General features: G+C 36.1%; 1 protein-coding gene across 3 annotated transcripts in view; it reads right to left on the bottom strand.

The window, feature by feature from the left end:
- Positions 1-6,741: 6,741 nt before the first annotated feature.
- The window catches only part of LOC126196424 (carboxypeptidase M-like), a 293,433-nt gene continuing 286,946 nt past the window's right edge, over positions 6,742-13,228 (bottom strand). For 2 of the 3 annotated variants that reach the window (XM_049934563.1, XM_049934564.1), the window contains one exon: positions 6,742-7,407. In XM_049934563.1, coding sequence (XP_049790520.1) covers positions 7,246-7,407 — 162 coding nt within the window. In that variant the 3' untranslated portion in view covers positions 6,742-7,245. The remainder of the gene's footprint in view (positions 7,408-13,228) is intronic. The other variant, XM_049934565.1, reaches the window with a different exon arrangement.

The following is a 13,228-nucleotide window of genomic DNA, read 5'->3' as shown; positions in this document are numbered from 1 at the left end:
ACTGAGAGGCAGTAGTTAGTATACCCAGTTCTTTGAAGAGGTTTCTGCAGGAGGTCCGTGAATTTACTCCACAAATAATACGTATTACACGCTTTTGGACCTTGAAAACTTTTGTTTGACTTCAAGATTTACCCCAAAATATTATCCCATATGACATTATGGAATGAAAGTATGCAAGCTTTTTCATTTTTATGTTGCCTATGTCTGCTAACACTCGAATTGCAAATACAGATTTGTTAAGGCGTTTCTGCAGTTCTGTGGTGTGCTCCTCCCAACTGAATTTATTATCAAGTTGTAATCCCAGGACTTTTAAGACTGTCAACCTCGTATGTATGGTTCCATTTCCCCCCCCCCCCCCCCACTTCTTTTCCGCATGTGCACACAATGCAATTGGAGTACGTAGAACTGCTGTGGTTAATAACAAGTTGTTGTCAGCCACCTTGAACTTTGATGAAAAATTTGATGACAGTTTAATACCCCTTGTAGCGCTACGTCAAAGATCTTTGTCAAATATATTGGACGGAATATTGGATCACATCTTTGATCAAATCTTTGACAAAGAAATTTGATAGTGTAATACCGGCCTAAGTAATAAATTAAAAGGTCATGCCTGATGTGGCAGTTTTACTGCATGGACAGGGAAACATTCTCAAATAGTGAATGAATAAAGCCTGGTATTCGTGTATTGTGGGTTACTACTTTTTCAGTCCCACTTCCACACCTTTGATAGGCAGGCATATCTTATTCCCACAGCAATAAGTGATATGTGTACCAGGTTAGGTTGAAATCAGTCCTGTGGCTTAAGAGGAGTTGGGGAACATACATACATACATTTTTATGTTATGTATGGATTCCATAATCAACTGGTATTCTGAAGTTGCCATTTTCTCATGTTACACACAGACAAATATTGACTTGTTCATATAGTGTAATGGACAACTTAGTAGCTTGTGGTACAGGAATGCGATCTACACCTAGATGAAATCCACTTGTTGGTTTAACAATACTGGGCTGGTGTACTGTCCAGCCTGAGAGTGGTTTTTGAGGTGGTTTCCCAAGCTCATTTAGGCAAATGCTTGTCTGGCCCCCAAATTATGCATCACAAAATATGGTACACAAACAGTTAAAATACACTAAGGCATACAAAAAATGTTACACAATTCACAGATGGATGGCACACATGAATTGCCTCCCTCATGTTATCTTGATAACTGTGATGTCAGGAAGGGCATCCAGCCACAAAGTTAAATAATAAAATAAAATTGCCAAAATACTGAACAATTTAAATGATTTAATGCTGCTTGCAGCTGTGATTTTTTTTCTTTGTTCATTGTGCAATTGCACAATTTAGGTTTTAAGAGTTTTCAAGTATCCTATTAAATGGAAGGAATGTAATCGATGTTTTAGCCATCTGTTAAAAATTAAATGTAGTAACAAGTCAGAACTTAAAATGTGCTAGAATTAATAAAACTTACTTTACACATATTAATGGCACATTATGCCGTATAAATCTCCACTCCTGTGTATATTTAAATAGTGTCCAGTGTCACTGTGCGTAAGAATGCGGGAGTTGTAGGTGTTATAAAATTGATATCACAAGAGCCATTAAAACACGTGCATGTCACATTTGTGACATAGATTTTGTTTACTATTCTACTCGACTTACAAATTATGGCTGCACAACATTTAATGTGGGCTACAGAAATACTGTTGCAAAGATGTTGTTCATATACATGTAGGTGTTATACATAAACATACAAAGACAATATGTATTTGGTGTTCATAGATGACACACACAGATGTTTTCCATCATGTGGACTGCAGAGTGATAAGACAGATAGATTCAATTAAAATAAAAGGCCAAGGTGTATAGTTTCCCAATAAAATGACTAAAATGCTGTCAATTGTGCTTTTACATCAATACAATGAAATAAAAAATAAAACTGTAATTTGTCATTATATGCCTATATGGTTGCCCATATTTGGCTATGTACACTATCTGGTCAAAAATATCCTGATACGTATTTGAGGACATTAATATGATTTGCACCCACCCACTGCCTTTATGAAGACTTGAACTCTGCTGGGGATGCTTTCAATTCTACAAATAATTAGCATGATGCTGAGACAAACAAGCACTGTCTCTGAAATGTTTCTCAACTCCATGTAACACCATGCTGTAAAATGTGTTCATATCTTTCTGAATTTATCATTTTCGTAAGTGCAATAATGGTATCACATCCAAACCATGAAAAAAACTACTGTACTGTAAAACTAGCTCCTCTGTACTTCATTATTGCTGTCACACATGTTGACACATAACTTTCTCCACACATTCACCAAACCATATCCCTTACCTCAGGCTGCCACATAGTAGGGCATATTTCATGACTCCATGCAACTCATTTCCAGTCATCCACTGTCCAGTGGCATCAGCCTTTACATCACCTCAAGTGTTACTTAGATTCACTACAGAAATGTGTAGCTTATGAGGAGCTGCTCAACCCTTGTGCCCTAGTCTTTTGAACACATTCTGCACAGTCATAGAGCTCAGATTGCTAGTAGTGTTTTGGAGCTCAAAAGTGATTCCTTCTTTGGATTTCAGTGATTTTTACTATCACCCTCTGCAATGCTTGAAGATCCCTGTTTATTGGCGTATGAGATGTGGATACTTTTAATCGAATAGTATGCATTTATGTCTGGCACCATGATGACCAACATGCATCCTGTAGCCCTGCAACACCTTATCACAAAACAGGCTCAATATTGTTGAGATACACTGAAGTTGCTGTCATACTGATAATGGTCTAAGACCAAAATTAGGGAATTGTACAGTAAATAAAGAAACAACTGACAGCTACAGGTAGTATTCAATCATTTAAACAATTCATCACAGCTGCAGACACAGTCTCAATGAAGATCAGATGCTGAATAAGTAGATTATTTACAATCCGTGCAAACCACAGGGGAAAGAAAGAAAGACTCAGGCAAATATTATTTTAATATATTCTAATTTGTATCTTTTATTGAAAAGTTGCCCCTCATTAAATGATAAGCAATTTCAATTTATGGTAGACTGAATTAGGATGCTGTAATGGTATCTGGAATGCTCATGTTGTTGTTGTTGTTGTTGTGGTCTTCAGTCCTGAGACTGGTTTGATGCAGCTCTCCATGCTACTCTATCCTGTGCAAGCTTCTTCATCTCCCAGTACCTACTGCAACCTACATCCTTCTGAATCTGCTTAGTGTATTCATCTCTTGGTCTCCCTCTACGATTTTTACCCTCCACGCTGCCCTCCAATGCTAAATTTGTGATCCCTTGATGCCTCAAAACATGTCCTACCAACCGATCCCTTCTTCTAGTCAAGTTGTGCCACAAACTTCTCTTCTCCCCAATCCTATTCAATACCTCCTCATTAGTTACGTGATCTACCCACCTTATCTTCAGCATTCTTCTGTAGCACCACATTTCGAAAGCTTCTATTCTCTTCGTATCCAAACTGGTTATCGTCCATGTTTCACTTCCATACATGGCTACACTCCATACAAATACTTTCAGAAACGACTTCCTGACACTTAAATCTATACTCGAAGTTAACAAATTTCTCTTCTTCAGGGAATGCTCATATAATTGAAAAAACCTGTTGGGTTCACTTTGCCAGGGTACATATAAATCACCAATAGGTGTGTTTATGGGCAGAGGTTTGAATTTATTCTCTAACTTTGTCTTTCAAAGTCTTTAATAATATATATGTGATTGATATTGCTAAGTTACTCTTTCCAACAGTGTTATTGATCATTGATGCTTGTGTATTGTATTATTCTCTCATTTAAAGTAACCAAATATTTCAGGTGATGGACTCCAAAATTAAACAATGAAAAGTCCATGTATAAACATCAATAACATAGGAAAAAGACAGATTGCTACGTACCATAAAGAAGACACGTCAAGTCACAGTCAGGCATAACTAAAATATACTCTCATACAGCTTTTGACCACAGTGTTCGTGAGTAAAAGAGAGACACACATACACAATATTCACACATACACCTGTGTGTGAATGTTGTGTGTGTGTCTATTTTTTACTGATGAAAGGGTGTGGCCAAAAGCTATATGTGAGTGTCTTTTTAATTGTGCCTGTGTGCAACTTGAGGGGATTTCAAAATTATTTAGGTGTGTGTAAATATTGTAAAGTACATCCTTCTCAAAAGACTAATAGTTTTTGGTGTTTAAACTTGACATACCTATCTTCATTATGGCCAGTATCTACATCCTTATTCATCATCAGTGCATTGTCAAAAAGTGTTAATTAGTGCCACGAAATTGTTTTCATTTATTCTGACATTTTGTTATTACAGTCTGTTGTTGCATTGTTTTTATAATGATTACTAGTTATGTTTAAATTTTGAACATATTCAAATCAAATGCAATTCTAAAGCAATCCATCAATTTTATGTATTGTGTAAAGTCTCCATAAGTCACCAACATATGCTACAATTCTCCGTTCTTTACAAAGTCTGCTGTAGAAAAATGCTACATAATCTGCCTGGTGACATCTCTAGTGTTAATCAAGATAGTTGGAACTATAATTCGTATTAAAATTCTTAACATGAGTTTCATCTCTCATAAAGCTTTCTACATGTGAAGAATGACAAGTCATACATTGATTCATATTCCACAATAAGTTTTGGTAACTTCTGCTACCCCTCTGTCACACCCTTCCTTCTTCCCACCAAACTACACTGATTCATATATGGACCCACACTGATGAGTAGTTTAACTCACACTTATTATTTACATTGCCTTGTGCGTACCTATGCCCTGTCATTTTTCAAATGTCCTTTGCTTGTCATATTTAGCACTATTTGATAAATTTAACTGCCTGCACTTGAAAATAAAGAGTTTTTGACTTTACAGCCGCTCGGAAAACATGTTGTCTTACTTACCCTTCTACTCTCTTTAATGCTGTCTTGTCTTATGGTGTCTTCCTGGATATAAACACAAATGTTCATTACATGAGTAACAAGTGGCAGCAATTACATCGCCAAGCCCATTTTGTGCTGACATACTCTTCTAATAAATAAGTGATAGACTGATCACATTCTTTAACTTTTTTCATATTTAATGCCACTATCACATGGGCTTTTCACAATGCATTAAATGGTTTTGACCTGCCAGTGGTCATCAGATTAAAAGGTACATTCTGCAAGTAGTTTCCATTGCATTGTCAGAAACCAGGATTATTGATGTCCAATATATTTCAAATAACAGTCCACACAGAGTCCAAGTAACAGGTGGATCACGATAAATCAACAGTAACAGCACATGGTGATACAGATTCATATGCTACAAACAGGCAAGTGTTGCTCTGTCATTGCACTACCAACTATATTCCCCTGATTCACACCATGGTGATTGTGACACTTGCATGTGGATTGAACAGCAAACTAGCAGGCTGGTACATTAACAAATAAAGACTACACTTGCTAATCTCTGTGTTGGAGCATTCCAGAATTTTTCGATTTCAAGTAAAGATATCAAAGTGGACAAACGTATCAGCAATAGTATTGTTTCCTGGCATCAAAATATTTTACAACAGTTTTTGTATTTAATTTAAAGTCTAAAATCAGTCAACTTGATCTGATTTTATGGTAATCAGATATGTGGGTTACTTTCTCATAACAGGTGGTAAGACATCAATCATGCAACGAAAATGTGGCACAAAAATTTTAACACCATATACTTCTTTTCATTCCTTCATCCTTCCATCAGTTTGTTCTTTGTCTCTATACCCATAAAATGTACTCATATTATTCTTTAAATATATACTATAAATGAATTGAAGATTCTGTATGCCAAAAATACATAGCATCATTGTCTTTTTTTCTTCATGTTCTCTTTTGAGGGGAATGGATAAAAAGTTGAGCAATAACTTGTGCATTTGTAGTTGAATGGTCAGTGTATCTGACTGCCATGCAGAGGACCTGGGTTCAATTTCTGCTACTGCAAGGGAATTTTCATTAGTGGGAAAACAGGGACAGAGTCGTCTCTGCCTCTCAATGTCAACCAAGGAGTATTTGAATGAGAAGTAACAGCTCCAAGGTCTGGCAAGCCAACAATAGCTGAGAGAGCAGGGTGCTGATACCATGCCACTCCACACCATATATGAATGATGCCTTACTATACAGGATGGCGCAGTGGCTTTTGTTTTAATAAATTATTCAGTCATTCCACAAAATGAGTTTAAATGTTGACTGATTCCAGTTTCCTGCAACCTGTAAAGATATTCAGGTGTGATTTATGTACATAAGCAAAGTATGGATAATACTTGTAAGGGATTTAAGCACTACAAATTTGAAGTCTATTATTCAGGCAATTAGAATGTCGGTTACCTCAGATTCTTGAAATACATGCAGGTCTGTGGAAGTCCTTTTGTGAAGCAAGCATGCTCTGTAGTTTGCACAAAATACTGTGAAATACAATGGCTAATTCTGAAAATGAATTGATGTGCATAATGTATAAAGGTGTAATGCATGCATGAAGCAAGTGATAACATATATTCGTGCACATTAGGAATAAAAACTGCCTTACCTTTATTTTACCTCAAAATTTAATCATCAGTAATTTACATTGGCTGAAAAAAAGCTGCCAGAATTGTTATTGTCACATTCAATATGATGGTTGTGAACTTGTAAAAATGCAGTACAACAACAGGACATTAAGAAAATTGAAAGTGTAAGTAACTGGAATTATTATTTTTAATTGGGGTTCATAAATACAATAATACATAAAAAATATAATACAAACATGTTTTTCCAGAAAGAAATCAGTACATAGAAGTAGGAAGCTGAATTGTCCAGGTTGTGAACAAAATGTTTGCTCAGTACACCATGTGATGCACATCTATCCCAAAAAAATACTGCTTCTGTATCCAGAAGAGCAAATGAATTATTTACAATATTCTTTGAGGAGAAAGAATAAGACTAGGACTTACATTCACAATAATAAATTTTGAAAATACTTCCAGGCTTAGTTCATATATAGTGCACCAGTTTTCTCTGGATTGAGTAATCTGTAGAAATACACTTCATGTAAGTATACATATCACTTGTACTTTTGTCATACACAGAACTATGAAGGTGGGATGTACAAAACTTGTAGCAAAATCTTGTCACTTGTTCTTTCGGTATTGTCGAGAATGATGTGGAAACACTCATAGTCAGTGTGAACTTTGAGCCCTTAACTCAGCCAAAGAAATTACTGACAAGGTTGTTGAAACCAGAGCTTATGCTGGAAAGGAAGCCACCACCATTGCTTCCAAGGGGTTTACTGATAGGCCCACCACTTGGGCGGTGAAAGTACGGTCCTCCAGAATGGTGTGTTGGCCTGTAGAAGTTGTCTTGGCGCTGTAAAAGATTTGAAGTGATTTGTCATATAAAGAAAATGTGTAACATAAATTCATAATAATTATAATGATGAACACTATGGTTCCAATTTTAAACTGTAACTAAGAGAAATAATTAATAGGTATTATCATAACAGATAATATCTGATTTACTGCTTAGCTAACACTATAACTGGGCAAATGAAATTATGTACACAACAAAGCGTTACATTAACTTAAACATAAAGACAGGAGAATGCAAGAAGAGAGAGAGTAGGGAAAAATAATGACAGTGGAAAAATTATGACATGAGCATGTCTTTGTAATCACAACTAGTAGAGAAAGCTCTGGCTCAAGTGGCCAGTTTGAGACACTGTGACAATAAGGAAAGGTTTGTGACAAAAATAATACTGAAGGTCTGTGATAAGTTGTGATCTGCAGTCTTATAAATAGATGTTCCTACAGCATATTTAAGCTTGTCAGAGAACATGCACTAAATCGATGACTGATTATAAAGATAGGTTAAGGGCAATCCTATCAAGTCAGCACACGATTTTACTATCCTGGCAGAAACACCATCATATCCAGGAGAACACAACTTCTTAGTGAACTGTTCCAATTTTTTATCTTCTTATGGACTGTATTTTTAAACTTGCAGTGCTTGCACAAGAATGTATAATACACAAGTATATGGTTGTACATTAGTGCTGAACAGCAGAAAGTTGTGAGTAGTCCCATTTGCTGCAATTGCACTACTTAAACACATTTCTTATCTTTCTTGTCCTTGTATACATATAGACGACTAATCTCTTATTTAGTAATGTGTGACTAATCTCTTGATTAAGCCACTGTTCACAGAACTTTATATTTTACCAAGTAGTTTTGTGATTTTTAAGTGCAGAGGAATAATTAGTTTATCTACAAACAATTTATTTAAAGAGATATTTAGTGTTTCCAATCTCTACAGAATAATTGGAGTTGAGATTTCCAGTTAGCAAATAACTAATTGTTTGCAAAATAACTATCTCAGTTTAAAGCCCTTCAGTTACTGTTTGTAGTCAAAATTTCATTAACTCCAAAAACCTTCTATTTAAAAAGTTATTTGTAATAATAATTTCCACTTCCCAGAAGATATTTTTGCTTTATTTACCTTTAAGCGTGTTTAATTATAAGAACTAATGTTGTAATATTTTATCCTAATTTTTTATGATGTGGAAAATACATTTGGTGTCAATTAAGAGAGTGAGTAAATTTGGAAAACTGTGAACCTAAGAATTTGACACGAAGCTTGGTAAAACCCAACAGATGTATACATGGTGATAAATAGTTCATATAATGATATTGCTCATAGCTGTAGTTTAACAGCTGCAGAGTAATTTCAATGAAGATAACAAGTTAGTCAGTCATCAGCTGTACAAAAATATAAATTTATTAGTTTTACAGCTACCTAATATACAGCTAAACCAAATTATTATTTGGTTCACTAGAACACCATCAGCAATAAATTTGACCTTTGTTTCTTTATGAACTAAAATGTAATTAGAGATTTCACTAATTATTCGTATACATGTATTTAAATAATTGGAAACCCCATGATTCAGACACTTGGTTGGAAATGAGTCAGCAGAATCATTCTGTTATGTTATGAGTAATATCTCTGTGTGAACTTCCTTGAGTCCATCCTAAGCAAGCCATACACAATCAAACTTGTTTGTCAGATTCATTCTTTTTAATCCACAGGTTTCTCAAACAACCCCCATACACTGTACATCAGTTTAACCTCACCTTTGAAGCTGACTGTTCATGTCATGAAGTATTTTGACATTGGTGCGAATGGCTACCAATTCAGATAAAATATTTCTTGCTTTGACTTTAGCATTGTGTATAAATAAGAAAAAGAAAACAAGTTGCTGATCAAGTGAATGGTTGAAATTGAGAGAGAAATATACACATCAAAATCTGCTGAAGGAAATATTACGTTCAGAACCTGATGACAACATGAGCTTTCTTCAAATGGAGAACGAACAAAATATGAACACATGGAATATCAGACCAGCTGTATGACTGCAAACAGAACATAGTTTGTCATTTGCAGTGGAGAGAAATCTCCAGATATAAAATAACTTTGGACCTATCCTGAGGGAGTGTTATACAACCATTACTATTCATAATATACATAAATGACCTATTGGGTGACATCAGAAGTTCCATGAGGATTTCTGCAGATGATGCTGTCATATACAGAGAAGCAACACTAGAAACGGCAGGGAGGCCTACAGAAGTTCAATGTTTGGTGTAAGGATTGGCAGTTGACTCTCAATGTAAACATATATAAAGTATTGCACTTAAAGAGGCAGAAAGATCATTATTGTATGTTTACACCCTTTCAGAACAGTTGCTGGAAGCAGTCACATCCATAAAATATCAAGAAATATAAGTATGGAGCAACTGAAAGCAGAATAACCATATGCAACTAATCACAGGTAAGGCAATGCCACATTGAGATTCGTTCAAATAATCCTTGGTAAGTGTAGTCCACCCACAAAAGAGGTTGCTTACATATTCCTTGTTTGATCAATACTTGAATATTGCTGCTAAGTTTGCAATCTGTACCAGACAGGTTTCAGAGAGGAAATAAAGAATATCCACAGAAGAACAGTGCATTTCATTACAGATTCATTTAGTGAGCCTGAGCCTGTCACAGATATGCTGAGCAAACTCCAGCTCCAAGGGAAGTGTTCTGCTTCACAGTGTAGTTTGCTGTTAAATTTCCAAGAATGAATGTTCCTAGAAAAATCAGCCAATATATTGCTTCCCCCAATGTATATCTCATTACAAGACCATGAAGGTAAAATTAGAGGGATTCCAGCTCATATACATGCTTACCAACAATCACTCTTTCCAAAAACCATTCATGCTTGGAACAGGAATGGGGGAAATGACAGTGCTACACAAAGCCCCACTCCACACTATAGGGTATCTTGTGGACTGTAGATGTAGAGGTAGATATAGATGTAGATGTATGATAGTGAAATATGGACAATAAACAGGGCACACTGAAAATAACAGAAGCTTCTGAAATGCGGTGCTACAAAGACTACAGATGATTTGATGCATACTAAGCTGTTGGGCACAAGTAAACAGACCATGTATAGTGGACTAACAAAAGTTTATTGAATATAGTTTCCACAAAAAATATTGTCCACCATGAAACGAAAGAAACGATGATTCTTTAATAAGTGAAACCAAATTAGTGCTAGTCCTATAGTATGTGAAACAATATAAATGATAGTTCATAAATAACGGAGCCACTTAGACTTTCAGAAGCAGAAAGTAAATAAAGAAGTTGTATGCTTGAGCTACAAAAGCTTGAATCAACACAATTTTAAAGTCTTGAAGCTGTGCATTAGAAACAGTGAATTAATTTTGTGTAGTCACGCACTCTTTAATGAGCAGAGTCTTGAAGTCCTAATAATTTTAGGTTAAAATGGAAAAAATTAGTTTCTCATGTAAGGTTTAAAACCAAAATCTGCTTCAAGCTTCATTCAAGAAGAATAAATACTTAACAACTATTATGGTGTACTATGCTGAAGAAGCATTGAGAGCCAACAGTAATGAAATATCTAAGCCTGACAAGGATAGAATCTTCCAGTCTGATGCTATCTTGTCAGCTACGGGAACAACAAAACAATTATATCAAGTCTTGATGAGCACCTCGGTGGACATTTAAGAGTCCCAGCAATTTTCCTGTGAGAGGAAATGGAATCATACATGAAAGATAACTTTATCAAAGAAAGATGATTAAATTATTTACAAAAAATTACTTTTGCACAATTTGTAACAATAATTTATCTGATCTTAAAGTGGAAAGTGAAGATTTTGTGATAAATGCAAACATTTACTCCCAAAGAACTGGACTAATTGAATAAAACATTCTCAGTTTTCCAGCTGCATCAATTCAAATAAAATCCTTGAGCTTTCGATGGCCATCTCCGCCATCATTGTCAGGAGTTCACTGACTGCCAGGGCACATAACTGGAGCTAATGTTAGTTCACAGCCACAGCACAAACATGGTACATTGAAATAACTTGTTAGTTAGGTTATGTTCAACTATTCTGATGTTTTTGTAAAAGTAAATATTAAAACAGTTGATGTACAATGTTGTTGTGATGTATTTTTTCACTGCAACAATTCAGTAACTGACAGTTCATTTCTCATTTAGTCCTTTTCAACAACTATGCAATATGTTGATTTATTATTTGAGTGAATATTAACTGCCACAAAACTGCTACCCTCCCCCCATGAACCATGGACCTTGCCGTTGGTGGGGAGGCTTGCGTGCCTCAGCAGTACAGATAGCCGTACTGTAGGTGCAACCACAACGGAGGGGTATCTGTTGGGAGGCCAGACAAACGTGTGGTTCCTGAAGAGGGGCAGCAGCCTTTTCAGTGGTTGCAAGGGCAACAGTCTGGATGATTGACTGATCTAGCTTGTAACAATAACCAAATCGGCCTTGCTGTGCTGGTACTGCGAACGGCTGAAAGCAAGGGGAAACTACGGCCGTAATTTTTCCCGAGGACATGCAGCTTTACTGTATGATTAAATGATGATGGCGTCCTCTTGAGTAAAATATTCCAGAGGTAAAATAGTCCCCCATTCGGATCTCCGGGCGGGGATTACTCAAGAGGATGTCGTTATCAGCAGAAAGAAAACTGGCGTTTTACGGATCGGAGCGTGGAATGTCAGATCACTTAATCAGGCAGGTAGGTTAGAAAATTTAAAAAGGTAAATGGATAGGTTAAAGTTAGATATAGTGGGAATTAGTGAAGTTCGGTGGCAGGAGGAACAAGACTTCTGGTCAGGTGACTACAGGGTTATAAACACAAAATCAAATAGGGGTAATGCAGGAGTAGGTTTAATAATGAATAGGAAAATAGGAATGCGGGTAAGCTACTACAAACAGCATAGTGAACGCATTATTGTGGCCAAGATAGATACGAAGCCCACACCTACTACAGTAGTACAAGTTTATATGCCAACTAGCTCTGCAGATGACGAAGAAATTGAAGAAATGTATGATGAAATAAAAGAAATTATTCAGATAGTGAAGGGTGATGAAAATTTAATAGTCATGGGTGACTGGAATTCGGTAGTAGGAAAAGGGAGAGAAGGAAACGTAGTAGGTAAATATGGATTGAGGCTAAGAAATGAAAGAGGAAGCCGCCTGGTAGAATTTTGCACAGAGCACAACTTAATCATAGCTAACACTTGGTTCAAGAATCATAAAAGAAGGTTGTATACATGGAAGAACACTGGAGATACTAAAAGGTATCAGATAGATTATATAATGGTAAGACAGAGATTTAGGAACCAGGTTTTAAATTGTAAGACATTTCCAGGGGCAGATGTGGACTCTGACCACCATCTATTGGTTATGACCTGTAGATTAAAACTGAAGAAACTGCAAAAAGGTGGGAACTTAAGGAGATGGGACCTGGATAAACTGAAAGAACCAGAGGTTGTGCAGAGTTTCAGGGAGAGCATAAGGGGACAATTGACAGGAATGGGGGAAAGAAATACAGTAGAAGAAGAATGGGTAGCTTTGAGGGATGAAGTAGTGAAGGCAGCAGAGGATCAAGTAGGTAAAAAGACGAGGGCAAGTAGAAATCCTTGGGTAATATTGAATTTAATTGATGAAAGGAGAAAATATAAAAATGCAGTAAATGAAGCAGGCATAAAGGAATACAAACATCTCAAAAATGAGATTGACAGGAAGTGCAAAATGGCTAAGAAGGGATGGCTAGAGGACAAATGTAAAGATGTAGAGGCTTATCTCACTAGG

Source organism: Schistocerca nitens, chromosome 1 (genome assembly GCF_023898315.1).
Source record: "Schistocerca nitens isolate TAMUIC-IGC-003100 chromosome 1, iqSchNite1.1, whole genome shotgun sequence".
NCBI classification, from domain to species: Eukaryota; Metazoa; Arthropoda; class Insecta; order Orthoptera; family Acrididae; genus Schistocerca; species Schistocerca nitens.
The sequence above is the reverse complement of the archived record's forward strand: the minus strand, read 5'-3'. Positions and strand labels throughout refer to the sequence as shown.